Source organism: Pongo abelii, chromosome 2 (assembly GCF_028885655.2).
Source record: "Pongo abelii isolate AG06213 chromosome 2, NHGRI_mPonAbe1-v2.0_pri, whole genome shotgun sequence".
Lineage (NCBI taxonomy): Eukaryota > Metazoa > Chordata > Mammalia > Primates > Hominidae > Pongo > Pongo abelii.
The window spans coordinates 129,084,830-129,102,994 of NC_085928.1; the positions used below are offsets into that span (position 1 = coordinate 129,084,830).

General features: G+C 47.8%; 1 protein-coding gene across 7 annotated transcripts in view; it reads right to left on the reverse strand.

The window, feature by feature from the left end:
* Positions 1-18,165, reverse strand: part of RARB (retinoic acid receptor beta) — a 779,733-nt gene that overhangs the window by 7,516 nt on the left and 754,052 nt on the right. For all 7 annotated transcript variants that reach the window (XM_024244251.3, XM_054552500.2, XM_054552498.2 and 4 more), the window contains one exon: positions 8,910-9,086. In XM_024244251.3, the coding sequence (XP_024100019.1) occupies positions 8,910-9,086 (177 nt within the window). The remainder of the gene's footprint in view (positions 1-8,909; positions 9,087-18,165) is intronic.

Genomic DNA, 18,165 nt, shown 5'->3' on the forward strand with positions numbered 1-18,165 from the left:
GGCAGAGCCAGGGACTTGTCCACCAAGCTGCCATCACCTCTCTTACGGTGAGGGCCTCCGAAGTGATCCCTTATTTCTATTCCTGCTCGAGTACTACGCGGTCAATCCACAGCAGCCAGAGCATGTTGTCCAGCATATTCATCAGAGGAGAAAACTCCTCAAATGGCTTCTAGTCACCTTCAGAATAAAATCCAAACTTCTTTCTGTGGCCTCAGTGGCCGCTCCCTACCTTGCCAACTTCAACTACTCCTCCTTTCCTTTGCTCATGAGTTTCTGGCCCTCTCGGTCTTCTTTGTGAAGCTTCGATGACTCACTGCTGAGGCATAGTGCTTGCACTTGCTTTGCCCTCTGGCTTCAGTGCTTTTCCCTCATCTTCACACGGCTCTTTTCTCAGAGTTCAGCTGAAATGCCACCTCCTCTAAAGCCTCAGTGAAAATGCTTTCTAAAACCCATTATTTTCTATCCCACCACCCTTTTGGTTTTTGGAATAAGAAATAACATTGTTTTAAAATTGAGGTATAACGTGTGGTAGTTTAAAAATGTGTGTGGAAATTCTTTGATCCTACTCCCTTGAAGGGGTGGAGCTTAATTCCCCTCCCCTTGAGTGTGGCCCGGACTTAGTGATTTGCTTTTAACAAATAGAATATGGTGAAAGTGATGGTGTGTGACTTCTGAAACTAGGTCACAAAAAGCGTTGTCACTTCCTTCTTGCTTGCTGTCTCTTGAATCTCTTGCTCTGGGGAAGCTAGCTGACATTTCAAGAGGACAGTTAACCAGCCCCATGGACAGGTCCACAGAGGAAGAAACTGAGTCCTCCCATCAATAACCAGCACTAAATTCCTAGACAAATGTGATGAGCGATTGTGCAGGCAGAGAGCTTCCAGCCTCTGGAATTCTTCAGATGACTGCAGCTCTGGCCGGGGTCTTGATTGCTATTTCATGACAGATACCGAGCCAGAACCACCCAATGAAGTCAGTACCAGATTCCTGACCCACCGTGACTATGGGAGATAATAATGCTTATGTTTTAAGCTGCTAAGTTTTGTGGTATTTTGTTACACTGCAATAGATAATGAATATAGCACACATGCCTGGAGCTGTACACAAATCTCAAGAGTACAGCTTAAGGCATTTTCCCTAACCATATACCGGTGCAACTACTACCCTAGATCAAGATATGAATATTCCCAGCACCTACCGGCTCCTTTGACTCCTCCTAATCAAACCTCTTCCTCAAAAGTAACCATTATTTTGACCTATATTCCTACAAGTTAGTTTTGCAAGTTCTTGAACTTCAGATCAATGGAATCATACAGAATATTCTCTTTTGTGTCTGCTTTTATTCACTCAATATTCTCTGTGTGATTCACCCACATGAGTGTACACAGCAATAGTTCATTCTTTTTCACTGCTGTGTAGTATTCCACAATGCAAACCACCACCCTGTTTTCTTCTCTTCATAGCAGTTGTCACGATCTGCATTTCCTGGCCTATCTCCCTTCTAGAATATGAGCTCTGAGAATGAGACTGCTCTTTACCTGTCTTGCTCTCTGCTGTGTCTTTAATGTCTAGAACAGTGTCCTCCATACAGCAGGTGGATAATGAATATTTATTGAATGAATAAACTGAATTCCTTCATCAGACTCTCTTCTATCTTGTAAACCTCAGAGGGAGGCATCAAGGGATTGCCCAGTTTTCAGGCAAAGGAGAAAAAGCTCAGGTTGCTCACCCGTCTTGGTCACTCTACACTGATTGTGTTTGGCAACATGTGGGCAGATCCTGATCTGATTTGACAATTTATCCCCATATGCCTGTGGGAATGTTTAAGTAGTGATACTAGTAACAACGTTTAAGTAGTGATACTAATAACAAAGACACATGCAGCGCATATAGTGCCTGTTGTGATGAGCTCATGGGAACAAAATGTTTTCCCCAATGGGACCTGTAGCCAGCCTGCCTTAACCCAGGAGAAAATACAGATGTTAGAAGCAGCAGGAGTCCCTTGTTGCTGTTACTGTCTCTGTTTTGTAGACAAGCACTCTAGCAGCCATTGTTTTGCAATGTTAAGAGAAATAGGTGGAATTATTTTAATAATCTATTTTAACTTAAGATATCGAAATTATTTTTGTTTCAACATGTAATCAATACAAAAAAATCATTCAGGAGATATTATACATGTTTAAATACTAAGTCTTTAAAAGACAGTGTTTATTTTGCAATACACACTTCACACCAGGCACATTTCAAGGTGCTCATGAGCCACAGCTGCCTTGCAGCTGCTGAACGAGACAGCACAGCCCCAGGTGCTATTGCCTAGCAGCTCAGACACAACACTTCACAAAGGCAGCCTAGGCTTACTCAAGACTGATGATTACAGCTTATTTAAAGGAACACTTACTATGTGCCAGGAACTAATTAACTCAATTCTTTATTCCAGCAACCTAAATGGGGAGGAGCTACTATTCTACTTATTCAATTGGTGAGGAAACTGAGGCTTAGAGAGGTCAGTTAGCTTCCCTAAGTTCACTCAGCTCCTAAATGGCAGAGCTGGGATTTGAACCCAGGGAGTTGGACTGCAAAGCCCACCCTCTTAACCACTACACTGGCTACCTCATAGCAATTCCTGGTGCCTCATGGGGTAATCGTGCCACATCTACAGGTGGGTAAGCTGAGGCTAGGAGAGACCCAGGGCCTCCTCATGATGGCACAGACGCCCAGGCGCAATGCTGAAGACTGAGCTCAGGCTGTCGGACTCCAAGCCCAGAGCTCGCTCCCCACCAGCCTGAGCTCTTGTCTCTACTGAGTCCCCAGGAAGGGGAGAGGGAGGGACAGGTTCACATGGGAACGGGCCTCCATGGCTATACAGCTGCACGGTCTCCAGGACCTCAAGGAGCCACAAATCACATTTTGAAGTCACACAGGCCGTCACTTTTGCGTCACCAGGAGGAAGGTGCTGCTGTGACTGGCATGGGAATATTTTCCTTGGGGGCAGTAAGGGCAGTGGGTGGCAGGACTCAGGAAGCCGTGTGTCTTGCAGGGAAAGACTTTAAATCTTGAAGCCTTAACAGGCGTGATATTCCAAAAGCAGCATATATGCTGGAATTTGAATTTTGACTTTTAATTCATTTGCTCATTCATTCATTCACAAATATTCACTAAATCCCCCTTTCGAGCCTGGAACTCTGCCACAGCGACCAACCCTAAGATGGTTCCTGTTCTCACTGAGACAACAGACTAGGGGAGAAGCTGCTGGGAAATGCACCTGTAATTATGCTATGGCTTAAGAGCTTGGGACAGACCTGCAGTGTGAGGGAGGAATCAGGTGGCTGGTCGGAGAAGGCTTTTCTGAAGAGATGGCATTTCAGCTGAGATGAGGAATAGGCCAGGAAGAACGTGAGGAGAAGAGGGTGGGTAACCTAGACAGAGGGAACAGGATGTAAAAAGGCTCTGGGTCAGGAAAGAGCTTGACTGAGGCTCGAGGCAGTGCCAGGAGGTGATATAGCGGAGAGGCGCCCTTGTGAGTTGGGCCAGATGGGCAGCTAGAATTTCCAGTCAAGCTCTTCAACGCCGCCTGGCCTGCCCCGTTTTACAACAATATTTACCTCCTTCACCCATCCCGCCCACCCAGTCCTGGCTCCACACTGACCCTGCTCCCCCTTCAGCTTGCCCAACCTGTTGAATGTGGGCTCTGAGGGCAGCTTGCCTGGGTTCAACATCTGGCTCCACTGTTTACTAGCTGTGCGACCTGGGGAAAGTCACTTCCCCTCTCTGAGCTTTCTCCCGTGTTGACAAATACAATCAGTCCCGCTTCTGAAGCTCCAGCTTTGAGAAACATAGGCAATGGCTCTTTCACAAGGGCAACCCCGGCAGAGGCAAGATGGCATGAGCCCCGGTCCAGGAAGGAAGGACCCTTTCGCTGCTTCTGCTGAGTGGCCTGGTTGCACCACCCGTGCATCACTGTGGCATACCAGCTTTCCCCATCATTTGCCCACGGGGCTGATATGAAAACCCTGTCTTCAGAATCACAAGCGAATCATTATCCCTTGCTGTGTTCCCACATGGTTTAATTTCATTGTAAAAAATACAGCTACTTAATGAATTCTCCACCACAGTCTTTAAACAAACGCTGGCAAAGCAAGTCATTTTCTCATCCAAAAATTGTTCAAGGTTTTCTACTTTGCAAAAGCAATTTTGCTCTCCTTTATCCAGAGGCTGGAAACTCTCCCGGGGGAGCTTTACGGGTCTTTGGTTTCCCCTTGGGCCTCAGCTGCCTCACCTGCAAAATGTGGACAATAACAAGACCCCTGAGGGCACAGTGCGACTTAACAGTAATACTCAGCCTGTAGGGCTGTAGGGTGCCACACACTGAGGCCTGTAGGGTGCCACACACTGTTCCAAGCTCTACGTGCCACCTCATTTCATGCTTTCTAGAGCCTGAAAGGAAGCTTCTATTGCCATCTTCGTTGTAAATACGAGGAAACTGAGGCTCGGAGAGGGAAGTAACTTTCCCAAGGTCACACAGCTAGTAAGCAGCAGAGCCAGATTTTGAACCCAGGCAAGCTAGTTTCAGAACCCACATTCAACAGCTGGGGCAAGCTGAAGGAAAGCAGGATCAACGTGGAGCCAGGATTGGGTGCAGTGGGTTGGGGGCGGGGTGGTGAGTGGAGGAGATAAATACTGTGGCAAAAGTAGGGGCAGGCCAGGTGGGGTTGGAGAGCTTGACTGTAGAGTCCAACAGGGCAGGGACTCTCCACTCTGCCATCACACATCCACGAAGTAAGTGCTCAGTAAATACTTGTGAGAATCATGACTTCAACCAATATTGACGCAGTGCTACATGACAAGACAGAGCAAACGTTTAAACCAAAAGTCAGACCGTGGTTCACCTCTGCTCAAAACCCAGTGACTCTATAGGATACCAAGAAGGAGAATCTGTGCACGATCACAGGCCCCACTCCAGGATCTAAGGTCTCGCCTCCACTGGCTCACTCCCTTCCAGGCACACTCACTTCCTCCAAGCTGCAGGGGCTTCCTCTGCCCCAGGGCCTTTGAACTCCACTCTCTCTAGGCTCCCCACGACTTACACACCCCTCCCATCAGGGTCTTTTCTTGGGCCTGGCTCTTTCTGGGAAACACTGGGAAATTCTGTTTCTTCATTCAGGTTTCTTCAAATGCCACCTGTGTCTGAGCTACAGAAACAAGCCCCAGCCCTCCTTTGTTGTGCTCCATCCCTGATTCTGCTTCTGTTCTCCTTTGTTGCATGTAAGATGCTGTCTAATCCGTGTATCTGGTTGCTTACTGTCTGTGTCCCCCGAGGAGAAGGTCGGCTCCATGAGGGCTGGGGTTTTAGCTTGGTTCCCTCTGCGGCCTCCTCAGAGCGTAGAATAGTGCCCGGCACACAGTAGGTTACCAACAGATATTTGCGGAAGGAAGAAGAGAAGGAAGGGAGGGAGGGAAGGGGGGTGGAGGGAGAGAAGAGGCAGAGAAACCAAAGTCTGACCACCTCAAGGTTTGTTTTTATGATTTTTATTTTAAGTTGAGAGAGACTTGATCCTAATTACATGCAGACGAGAAGAGGCAGGTGAGAGGGAGTGGAAGAAAAGGCATAAAGGAGACAAAGGAGATTGCACAAGAAGGAAACATGAGGGCAGAGCCAGGTGAAGGGGTCACTCCTGCTCCGGGGCTCCCTCGCTTGCCTGAACACAGCCCTAGGATGCTACCAACTCTTGAGTGAAGAAAGAAACATAAAAAACCCATCTGCAGTGGTTATGAAGAGCCTGCCTATCTTAATAGAGACATTTTTGGCTACTTGGCTCCTGTGGGAAAACATGAAACTCAAAGTGTGGCGTCAGAATCTTCTCGGCCCAACCTCGTGAAGGAAGCCTGGCTGTGGGCTGCCCACCAAATGGTCCCCACCGAGCAGAGGCTAGGATGGGAAATTCCCCTGGAAGGTGAGCAAGGGCAGGACAGGTGAGGCCTTCCATCCCCGTCTGCCTGTATTATGAGGGCTCTCATCTCATGATTCTCAATCAACCCTTCCTGGGGAGCCTCGGCTGCATGTCCCGCAGCTGACCGCATCTTCCTGTGAAAGTGCCAGCCCTGGCAGGCATGCAGTCAGAAGCATTACCTTGTCTTGTTGAGAGACCACACGCAACACAACGAGACACGTGGCTCTGAACAGGCGGTACTCAATCAGGGCTGGTGACCCTTGAGACAGCCTGGGTTTCCTTTCTAGGGTCTGAGAATAACCTCAGCTTGGGTCTGTCTGTCCATCCGCCTGGTTACTCTGTCCCACTCTACCCATATATCAATTACTTAGATAAGAAGATTCTTCTAAACAGTCTGCCAGTTAATATTCTCATTCAAAATATGCTCTTTGAACTTGTGTACTTTCAGGATCTTGTGTTTAATTGCCTTTGCTACAAATTCTTGGAAACCAGCTCTTGCCTAGGGCCAAATGGGCATTCCTTCGAGCTTTGTCTGGTATGATTAGAGGTCTTTGCCCTTTAACTATCAGGACATTTTCCTCCCCGGCCTATTGCACCCCAACCCAGACTCCTCACCCCCATGGTCCAGGAAGGAGTGGTTGAAAGTTTCCTGATTCCCACCACAGGGCTGAAATTGCCCACGTTAACCCAGCTTTGGCCTTGTCGTCAACATCATTGGCTAAGTACCTACTACATGCTAGGTATTACAGCTGTTAATGTATTTAATCCCATTTAAGTAATTACCTTATTTAATGCCTTGTTGATTTGCATTTCTATTTTATACATAGGTAAACAGAGGCTTAGAGAAGTTAAATAACTTCACCAAGGTCACAAAAATTGGTTTCTGTTCTACCTGACTCTACCAAGGGGCTAATGGCTAATTCTTGGATCCATGGGGCTGGAAGAGTGCTGCAGGATTCAGTGTAAGCTGAGACGTGGGAAGAGAGCTGCTGGAGGCAGGAAGGGGATTTCTAAATTGAGGAAGGGGATTTAAATCTTGTGGAGACTGCACCCTGATCACTAAGTGTGTGGCTGTGCAGAAATAAGACACTTTCCCAGAGGATCTCAAAGCATACCTCTCACTCCATATGCTGGGGCTGAGTATCACAGTCACCATCTGGCAACTAGACAAAAGAAGGATTAAGAAACAAGCAGAAGGTCAAGGTCAGAGCCTGAGGCCTGGGAAGGCTCCAGGCCCTGCTGGGTGGCTGCGTGATGCAGGGCTGTCAGAATGACACAGCATTGCTTGCTGTGGATTTGATTTGCTGTGAGTCACCTCACAGACCACTCAGACACTGTGGTGGTAACTCCAGTCTCTGCTAATATCTTGGAAGTGTTATGAGGTTTAGGGGAAATTCTACTGAGTGTTACATTTTAAGTTCTTGTCAGGAAAGCATTAAAAGGCCCAGTAATTTTCATTCATTATTCTAATAGCTCATTGTTAACATCATTATTGATTTGCCCAAATTGTCTCTGTTACTCTGTGGTGGTCTAGCTGGTTCTCTCACTGTGGCCCACAACTCTCTCTCATCTCTGCTATCCCTAAGGGCTCCTGTTTATGCTTCGTATCCTCTTTTACATCCACTTAGGCCTGGAGGTAGCCTAGTACCACTCTGGCTGTATACCCCACTCCACCCCTGATCTTGCACCACCCCCATCCGTGACCTTGGGAAGATCCCTGCCCTCCTGTCTTAGTCAGTTCAGGCTACTATAACAGAGACCTGGCCCCTTAAACAACAACATTTGCTTCTCTTAGGTCTAGAGGCTGGAAGTCTGAGGTCAGGGAGCTGGCATGGCTGGGTTCTTGGTGAGGGCTGTCCTCTTAGGTCGCAGCTGCCTTCCTGCTATATCCTCACAAGGCAGAGAAAGGGAGCTCTGGTGGCTTCATCTCCTTATAAGGGCACTGATTCCATCTTGGGGCTCCACCCTGTGACCTCACCTAAACCTAATCGCCCCCCGGCAAAGGCCCCACCTCCTAATACCATCGCACTGAGAATTAAGGCTTCAACATATACATTTTGGGAGGATGCAAATATTCAGTCATAGCACGTCTGTGGGTCTCAGTTTCCTCACCTGATGCCCCTTGGCTCCCTGCCCTGCTTACGCTACTGCTTCTAGAGCCTTAAAGAGGGTAAGGGGTTCAGCACACTTTGTCTTCCACAGGCTGGATGTCCACCCTCTCTTTCCCTGGTGGGGGCTTCAGGCTGGGACTGTTTCCTTGGATGGGAGCAGCTCCTATTAGACGTATGTATGCAGAGAGGCCCATGGAGAAAGTGGGATGGGGGACTGGCCTCCAGGGATGCATCAGAACATAGGGAAAGTAAAATCAGCTTTTGAAGTGCTGTAAAAACATTGCTTTTTAATTAGGTCTTTCATAGCTTTGGGTATAAACCATTCTGCAAAGCAAATACAGTTACTATAATTAAGCCCACAAACGCACTCCCACTTAGGAGGAGAGAGGTCCCTGTATGCGGTGGTCGTACAGGAAACTTGAATGTTTATGTGTCCTGTTTCTAAACAGACCTGGGGAAGAGTGGCAATGATTACTCAGTAACTTACAGGTGCCAGGGGTCCTGAGAGCATATGTGATGATTTTATTTCTTGTAAAATCAGGGGGTCTGGGGTAAACTTAGAAACATTCAGGAAGACTGAAACAACAGACCAGCATTCACCTGTAGAGTTTGCCAACCTCAGCCCATTTGAGCCTCGCAGACCTCAGTGAGCCTGAGGGATGGGAATTCAGCCCATTTCACAGATAAGGAGCCAGAGGCTAGGTGAGTCCACCTACTAAGTCAGGTGAGTGCTAGAGTCAAAACTCAAAACCTCCTCTGGAGATCTTCAATGCCTCTTGGTCCCCTCCCTCCCCTCCACGGTGCCCTCTCTCCCTCCCCAGACCCATCGAGAGCTCAAAAAGGCACATACCAGGATGTCCAGGCAGGCGGCCTTCAGCAGGGTAATTTGGTCTGCGATGGTCAAGCCAGTGAAACCAGGCAGACGTTTAGCAAACTCCACGATCTTAATAATGCACTTGGTGGCCAGTTCACTGAATTTGTCCCAGAGGCCCAGGTCCAGTCGGACTCGATGGTCAGCACTGGAATTCTAGGAGAGAGAGAAAATGTCATCAGATACAGTTTCCGGGAAGCTCTATAGGAGGGGAGAAATTCAATGTGTTTCCAATTAAAGGGGGTGACATGTCAGCCTTGAGCAGGCAGGTTGTTGGTGGGACAGCTACATTTTTTTTAGCCTGGATTCATCCTTTTTTTGTGTGTGTGTGAGACGGAGTCTCGCTCTGTCACCCAGGCTGGAGTGCAGCAGCACGATCTCAGCTCACTGCAACTTCCACCTCCCGGGTTCAAACGATTCTCCTGCCTCAGCCTCCCAAGTAGCTGGGATTACAGGCATGTGCCACCATGCCCAGCTAACTTTTTGTATTTTTAGTAGAGACAGGGTTTCACCGTGTTAGCCAGGATGGTCTCGATCTCCTGACCTCATGATTCACCCGCCTCGGCCTCCCAAAGTGCTGGCATTACAGGCGTGAGCCACTGTGTCCAGCTGGATTCATCCTTTTAAAATGCTTAAAATCTTACGCCTGTACCACTGGATCATCAAGTAACAGAGGAGAGGGAGTTTCTCTGTATGCAGTTATCCAGCTAATAAGCAAGAAAGGAATGAGGAGTCACCATTTTCTAACTCTGATGAATGAATGGCTCTAAGCATTGACCATCAGTACTTGTTAATCTCTTAAAAACAGGCCGCCTGTCATGCTGATGTCCTGATGGAAAAACACACCACCACCTGTGAAATATTCTGGCCAGAAATCAAACTTGAATCAGACTGAGACTCTAGATAACCTCAGGAAATCCAGGGACAGGGTAAACTACACAAAGGGGGTACAGCTATCAACATCCAGAATGCCAGAAAATCCACAAAACCAATGAACTGGTTTCTTCAATAAGAACATTGCAAGAGAGAAAAACAAGTGGAGAGAGAAATCTATAGATTGAAAGCAACTCAACCCAAATGCTCATTAACTGATGGGTGGATAAATAAATTGTGATTACAACTTTGCGTTGAAAATGCTAGGTAGCGTTAATAAGGAAGGAAACTGTAATACATGCTACAACATGGATAAACCTTGGAAGCATGCTAAACCAAAGAAGGCAGACATAAAACACCCATACACAAAATGATTCCATTTATATGATGTTCTGGAAAAGGCAAAACTATAGTGATTGAGAACAGCTCAGTGGTTTTCCAGGAGCGGGAATGCAGGTGGGGACTGACCACAGGTGCACAAGGAAACTCTCTGGAGCAATGGAAACATTCTACATCTTGACTGGAGTCAGGTTATATGACTGTATACTTTTATCACACTCATCAAACTATACCTTTAAAAAAGATAAAATTACATTATGTAAATTATACTGCAATAAACCTGACTTAAGATACTGAGAAAACTGACAACCAATTGCATGGTGTAAACCTTATCTAAATTTTAATTCAAAAAATAAACTGTAAAGAGATGGTGATATATATGAGAAAACCAGAAATATGAGCTATTAGGTGTTAGAGATCATTTTATTTTAGGATGGTAATAATGGCACTGATGCTTTACTTTCATTTGCAGAAGCTTCTTTCATTTAGAATACATATTAAGATATTTACAGATAAAATGATGAGATATTTGTAATTTACTATCCGACAAAAGGCTGACGTTTGGTTCTCTGACAAATGTAAACAGCTCAGGAGAGGTACTGTGTTTCTCAAACTGTTATCTTTAGTTCCCCACCTCAGTTAAAATCAGTCTACAGGAAGTCAATAAAACTAGCTCTTGCTTTGAACGTCTGCATGGAAAGCCAGAAAGAAGAATTTGCACGAGGTGCCACAGACACTGCAAAAACGATGGTGGCCAACTTTGCCTTCCATGACATTCCTTGTGGAGAGTAGACATGCATCCTCCAGATTTATTTTATTCCTTCCTCAAGGACCTTGGTGGAATACAGTACACTTGGGGGGAACATGAGATCAAGATGTGTGGCCATTCGGGCCGTAATTAAATTTAATAGGCAGTTTATCTGGTTCGTAGGAAGATGACACGGAAGAGAGGGACGGAGAGTCAAGCTTATGGAGGGAAATCATTTTACAATAGAGTATCCATCTGGAAAAAAAGACATTGCCCCGACCCAGCAAGTGTGAATGAAATCTTCATCAACATTGGATGAGGTTACTTTATCACGCGCCAGGGCTGAGAGAGAGGAGCCTGTCGCACCTTCTATTAAAAATAATGCACAGCCGTCTTAACGGCATGTAAATCTAACTCACTATTATGCAAACTGAAGGGAAGAGGCAGTTAATAAAACACAAAATAACCTGGTGTTTTATTATGCTGGCTGCTGGATTCATAGGCATGAGGCTTCAAATGGCTTATATATTATCTTCCAGCTGCGGCAAATGGAGAGCCCTGGCCTGCTTGGGTTGGTAATGAAGGCGGCTGCGGGGAGCACTGGGGAAGCATGGATTTTCAGCAGCATTTCTGAGTGTGCAGGGAGGAAAACCAACAGAGAAGGAGAGGCAGAAAGTGGGGTGATGAGGAGTGACCCTTGCTGTGAGTATGAGGCAGGCTGATGAGGAAAACAGCCAAGCCAGAAGGGCAAGGGGCTCTCCTCCATCTGCTGCCAACTGAGAGTCTGGCCAGGGCTTCCAGGGGAGGCCCCCTCTTCAGCAGGGGCTACAGGAGCTGCAGCGCCTCCCCAGGATGCCGTGCGGTGGCCCACATGGAGGGTCGTGCCCATGGCCCCCCAGGGCCATCTTAAGCAGCAGAAAAGCCCAACCCTAGTATGAAATCCAATTAAATGGCAAGTTTTGCCACGCAAATGGATCCCTTTCTTCTGCTGGTTTGGTTCTCTGCTGCAACGGGCTGCCTTCCTGGACTGGCAGGACTTTCAGAACAAGACCTATAAAGGAAAGTGGAATCACCAGCAACTTTAAATCCCACTCGAGGCAGCTTCTGGGTATTACAGTGGTTTGTTCAAGGGTTCTGGCTTTTTTTTTTCAAAGCTAAGAAGGAAATGTAAATTTTCATTAAAGAAATAAAGAATTAAAATTCTGTGGCAATGTTGAGTATATCCATGGAAGTGCCTCCTTCCTCCCCAGGCCTGAAATCCTTCCACCATCCTGGAGACTGATGTCCTTTCAAGTTCAATTTGCAGACCGTCCCTGTCACCCACATTCAATTCCTGCATTTTGTATGTTTTTGTATGTAACCAACCCTTTTTCTAGGGCTTGCCTCGTGCCAGGCACTGTTCTACATGCTTAACAATCATTGACTTGCTTTACTTTTCACAGCGCTCCCACGCGGTAGGCACTATTATGGTCCCCATTTGGCTGATAAGGAAGCGAAGGCCCACAGAAGTGCAGTTATTTGTGCAAGATCCCGCGGGTGAACTGGAAGGTGTGGGATTCACCCACACAGTTGGGTTGGGGTGTTTAGGCTTCCCACCACTGTACCATGTCACCCCCTCCCTACTGGTTCTTCACACATTTCTACTTTCTGGTTAGAACTTCCTGACTCCCAAAGCCTGTGGTTGCATCTGTGATCTCCTTCCTTATTGGAATCTCTGGATGCTTCCATCAGGTAGCTACAAGAGCTCCAGCACGGCTGTGAAGAGAATGTTATGTGCCAGCCAACATCTCTTTGTGGTCAACACACACATCATCTAGGCAGTATGACAGCATGGCTTTGGGAATGTCTGCCCCGAACAGAAGAGAACAGAAGAGAAGTCCCCCAACATGCCTGCAGCATTTTCCTTAGGACCAGATGCCTCCAACAGGTGGGGAGAAGGCAGCTTGGCAGCCACCCTGTAGCTCTGGGTAGACAGGAGGGCGTCATCTTAAAGGCATGGTGCAGTCTGTGGGTAGAGAGGGCTTCGAGCAAAGGGCAATGGGAGAGGGCAGGTAGGGAGGGTCTCTAGAATCTTTTGAGTATTTCCTAGCAGCCTGGCTAAAAGCAAGAGTGATGCTGCAGGATTCCCCTGGAGGTCACGTTTCAGGCGTGCTCCTGGACCACCATCGTCTAAGATTCCTGAGCTGGGACATGACCCTGGAAGGGACCAGCTATCTAACTGCAGCCCCTTCACTCCTGTGGTTCAGAGATCTGGGGCCTTGGTCGAGTGCAGGGGTGGGGTGGTGGGTGTAGTCCAAGGCCCTAGAGGATGTCCAAGAAATGCTAGAATTCTGGAGTGGTCCCAGCTGCTGGAAGGGGCCACGAATGCCTTCTGGAGCCACAGGGCTCATCTGAGAAAGATCAAAAGCCCTGCCCTGTGTCCCTGCCGAAGCCTTCCAGCCAGACACAGCAGCTAGGGGCCACCTTCTTGGAACTTCTTTTTCTCATGACTAGAAACTTCCCTTGGCTCCCTAGGGCTAATGTTCACACACCTTATCCCAGCACCCAAAGCCCCTAGGAAGCTAGCCCTGACCTACCTCTTCAAACTTAGCTCTGCCTCCCTCCCACCCAGCCCCATCCCTGTGAAACCCTGTGCCATGTTCATGCTATTGCTTTTGCTGGGAATGTCTTTCCCTTATTCCATCACTCAGGAAGAATGTGGGTACTTAGCACAGTGCCTACAGAACATTTTTCTTCAAAAGATCAGGACTTAACGTGTGCTGCCAGAGGTTTCTAAATACTCACAACACTTGTGACAAAATTTGATTTCCAGCTAGACTTTGCAGAGAGTGGCAAGCATGGAAAGGTAACATCCATGCACTCAAGTTCCGCACTCACTAGGTGTTAATTGTTTGTTATGGGTTAAACTGTGTTCCTCAAAAAGATGTGTTGAAATCCTAGCCCCGAGTATGTCAGAATGTGACACTATTTGAAAATAGGGTCTTTATAGGGGTAATCAAGTTAAAATGAGGTAATTAGGGTGGGCCCAAATCCAGTATGACTGGTGTCCTTATTAAAAAAATGTGGAAATCTGGACAGAGGTTGACATGCATAGCGAGAAGACGATGTGAAGAAACACAGGGAGAAGATGACCATGAGAAGACGGAGGATTGGTGTCATGCAACTACAAGCACTGCCTTTCACGCCAGAAGCTACAAGAGGCAAGAAAGGGCTCTCTCCCAGAGCTGTCAGAGACAGCGTGGCCATGCACACACCTTGATTTTGGACTTCTAGCCTCCAGAAACGCGATCAAATAATGTTGTCTCAAGCCACCCAGTTTGTATTATTTTGTTCCAGCAGCCCTAGGAAACTAACACAGTAGGTATGCAGTCATTGTTTGTTGCAACATGAAAGAATCGTCTAGGTCAGGGGTCCCCAAGCCCTGGGTCGTGGGTGGGTACTGGTCGGTGTCCTGCTAGGAACTGGGCCACACGGCAGGAGGTGAGTGGCCAGGAGCGAGCATTATAGCCAGAACTCCACCTCCTTCAGATCAGCGGCGGCATTACATTCTCATAGGAGCATGCACCCTACTGCAAAGTGCGCATGCGAGGGATCTAAGTTGCCCTTTATGAGTTTCATCCTGAAACTATCCCCAAGCTCCACATCTCTGGAAAAATTCTGTTCCATGAAACTGGTCCCTGGTGCCAAAAAGGTTGGGGACCACTGGCTGGGTGATACTGGCAGCACAGGTGTGTTTACTAGCAAGAAACTGAGGCTTACTAAATTAACAACTGGCTCAAAGTCAGACAGCTGTGAGGTGACAGTGGGGAATGGAACTCGGGTTTCGTGGCCCCCACTGACCTTCTATCCCTCCTGGTCCATCTCTCCTGGCAGCCCGAGCTCCCCGAGTTCCAGGTTCTGCTCCTCTGGTTGATCGCAAATGTTAGTTTCCAAAAAGCGCACCGAGTCCACCCATGACGACAAGTGCTCAAAACAGCCTTCCTTTTCTATGGTATGTCTCCTGGAAAGTCTTTCATGGTTTAATAATTCTGTTTGTGGTCATTTTTCTGAGCAGGTTAAGGGCTTCTTAAATCTTCGTAGTTCACATTCACAAGCCCCTCGGAGGACAGCTTACCTCCCGCCAGGCCCCACGTGGTGATGAGCGGCCCGCACACGGCAGAGCGGTGGGAGGCCAGGAGCAGAGGCGGCCCAGAGCAGACAGCACGAGCTGGGGGTGTGGGCTACACCACCTGGAAATCTGTCCCACTGTCACACCCACGCTACTTTACAGAACCTGGGCATGTGGCTCGAAAAAATGACAAGACATTTATGATGGGACGGAGAGGAGGAGAGCTGCACATTCGGCACGCCTCCTCTGTGCCGGAAACTGTGCAAGGCGCTCCATATATTTTTCTCATGGAACCCTCCAGGCAGGAGGTGGATGTTTTTAAAACTCCCGTTATACAGATGAAGGAACTGAGGCGCAAATGATGATGTAACTTTCCAAAGTCACATGACTCCTAAGTAGCAGAGGTAAGAGTTGAACTTGAATTTATGACAGTCACTAAAGCCCAAATGACAGTCACTAGGGTTCACCCTAAGGAAGCGGAGAACACGTCCTCAGAGCGAGGATGTTACCCCTGGTTCAGTCCTGATTCTATTTTGGAAAGCTCATCTATAAATAGCTTCTCTCCTGCTTTCCACCTTTCCACAGGGATTCCACCCTCTCTCCTTTTAGGGCGGCGGAGGGTCATTGGGTAGAAACCTTCCCAGGGATACTAGCTCTGAAGATTGTGGGTGAGTGCCCGGCCCTGGCCTGAGGTGGGGGTGGTGGGGATATGTTTCTGCCTCTTCCATCCATTCCTGCGGCCTCCTGGGACCCAACCATTTGTCCCAAATCTACCCTAATTAGGGAAGAAAAGGGAACTACTCTTTCAAAGATCTGTAGATGCGCAGCTGGCTGCCTTTCTTATTCCTCTCTGTCCACTAATTCCGAAGGCATCTGACGGGGATGCCACTCTGGTGAAGATGACAGGAAGTTTCTTGCTGTCATCTGGAAGCAACTGCCTGTCTAAAAAAAGCTCTTTTTAAAAATGCTCAACTCGGAACTAAGAGCTTGCAGAGAATGTGTTATGGCTGCTGTTATTTATTTATACCACTGACTTCCAGAAAGGATTTTAAGTCGCTCATAATAAAAACACAGCTAGATCTGGGGAGACAGTAGAAATGAAGAGCACGGTCAGCTGCGAGACTGGCTCAGAGCGCCCTCCACCCCGCAGTGGGCAGCAGGCCTCTGGAAGGATGCCCAGTAAGTGAAGGGCCACGCTCTAGAGATAAAATCATGTTTCTGTTTTTCTGACTGATCCACAGGTACAAAAAGTCTCCACAAAGTGTTTAGGAGGGTGGGCCCCGGATGAGGACTGGGGGTGACTCATCCCCATATTGGGGTGGATAGGAAAGGGCCCTGGAGGCCTGCAGGGAAGCCTCTCTCTCTTAGGCGAGAAGCAGAGGCTGAGACTAGAATTGGAATGCATGGTAGTTTACGTGGGAGGAGATCCCAGGAAGCACTGGAAGAGCAGAGTGGGCAACGAAGGAAGGCGGCCAGCGGAGATCATCACTGTGGGCAGTCAGAGCTCGATCTACTTGGGAAACTCTGGGACATGGTTTAGAGGATACCTAAGAGTATCCTGCCCAACGAATAAGGAAGCTGAGGGGTTTACCTCACCAGCTTCTACTCATCAGTGGCGAGGGACCGCTCGCAGGAGTGCCAGTGCCTCACATGTCAGCCATCCTATAGGAATCCCGGTCACACCAGGGTGCATGTTCCAGGAGGGGCAAATGCTGTACATTATGTTTGTCCTGCCCTCCTCCAGGTTAGAGTGGGAGCTGTTTCACCTGGTTACTAGATGAGTCAGGGTCTGGGGATTGACTTGGCTATGCTAAGACACCACCTGGAGGAGATGGAGGGGGCCCCTGATGTAGCAGTTAGTGGCCCCAGGTATTGCCATATAAAGCCGCTCACCTCATGACCTGGATCAGAAGTCTCCTCTTTCAGGAAGACCTCCCCACTCTGATCTCTTTTCCTCTGACTTTCTTGGAGGTACAAGATTGATTTATTCCTAGGTCACAGCTCTCTCCTCCTAGCTAGATGCCTCCAATGGCCCCAGCTTCCATCTCCCTTTTTGGCAACCCTCTCGAGGGATTCTGTGTATAGTATAGTGGTTAAAAGAGCTGCCCTGGAGTCAGACTGTTCAGGTTCAAGTCTCACCTCTGATCACTTGTTGACTGAGAGAAAGGGGAAAGTTATCTAGCGTTTCTGTACCTGGCTTTCGCATCTGTAATATGAGGGCAACGAAACCCAATTCATAGAGTCCTCATAAGGAGTAAAAGAATTAGTATACTTACAGTACTTAGCATGGTCCCTAGTACATAGTAAATGCTCAATAAGTATTAGATGTAATAATTACATTGATAATAATAAAGATTTTTGACCACAACCCGTCAATTACTGTTCATTATTTACAGACTAAAATACAGACTCCTCAAGTGGCACTCAAGACTCTGCCAGGCTTTTCCCATTCTCACTTCCCACTCGCTCTCAACTCAACACAGTCCACCACTGCACAGCGCCTGTTTTCTCTCATCTTCTCTTTTCGTCCCTTCCCACCGTGCCAGCCTGAGTTCCCTCATTTCTTGGGTCAAGATGCCCTCACCTTGATACACAACTCAATACACAGCCTGAAATGCCACTGAATGGTTGGCAATTAGTAAGTATTTCTAAAAGAAATAAATGGCATACTTTCTGGTAATGGTTATTCATCATGTTACTTTTCTGTATTGTCGGATGCACCCAGCATGGGGGCCAGGTCTCTGGAGGGTCAGTTCGTACCCAGTAGAAGGTGCATGTCTGGATGATTTTTCTGCCACTCCACTGCTGGGTAGATATTTTTGGGTTCTATCACAGCAGCTTTTCATAAATTGTCTCATTTCATCCTCCCAACTATTTCACATTATTCCAATTTAGAGATGGGAAAACTGAGGCTGAGAGACATTAGGTAATTTGTTCACTGTCATGGGGCTGATGGTGGCTGAGCAGGACTTGAAGTACATTCGTGTGGTTCCAGGCCTCTGTTCTGGATACATAGGGTCACATTCCACTTTCTCTCCCAGGTGAAAATGAAAGCTCCCTTACAGTGTCCAGTCTTGTCCTGGCCCGTGCCCCTGCTCTGGGATGGGACAGTGTTCCCCAAACTCAGTGAAGGCTGGTTGAGGTTGAGCCGAGCCTCTCCCTCGGCC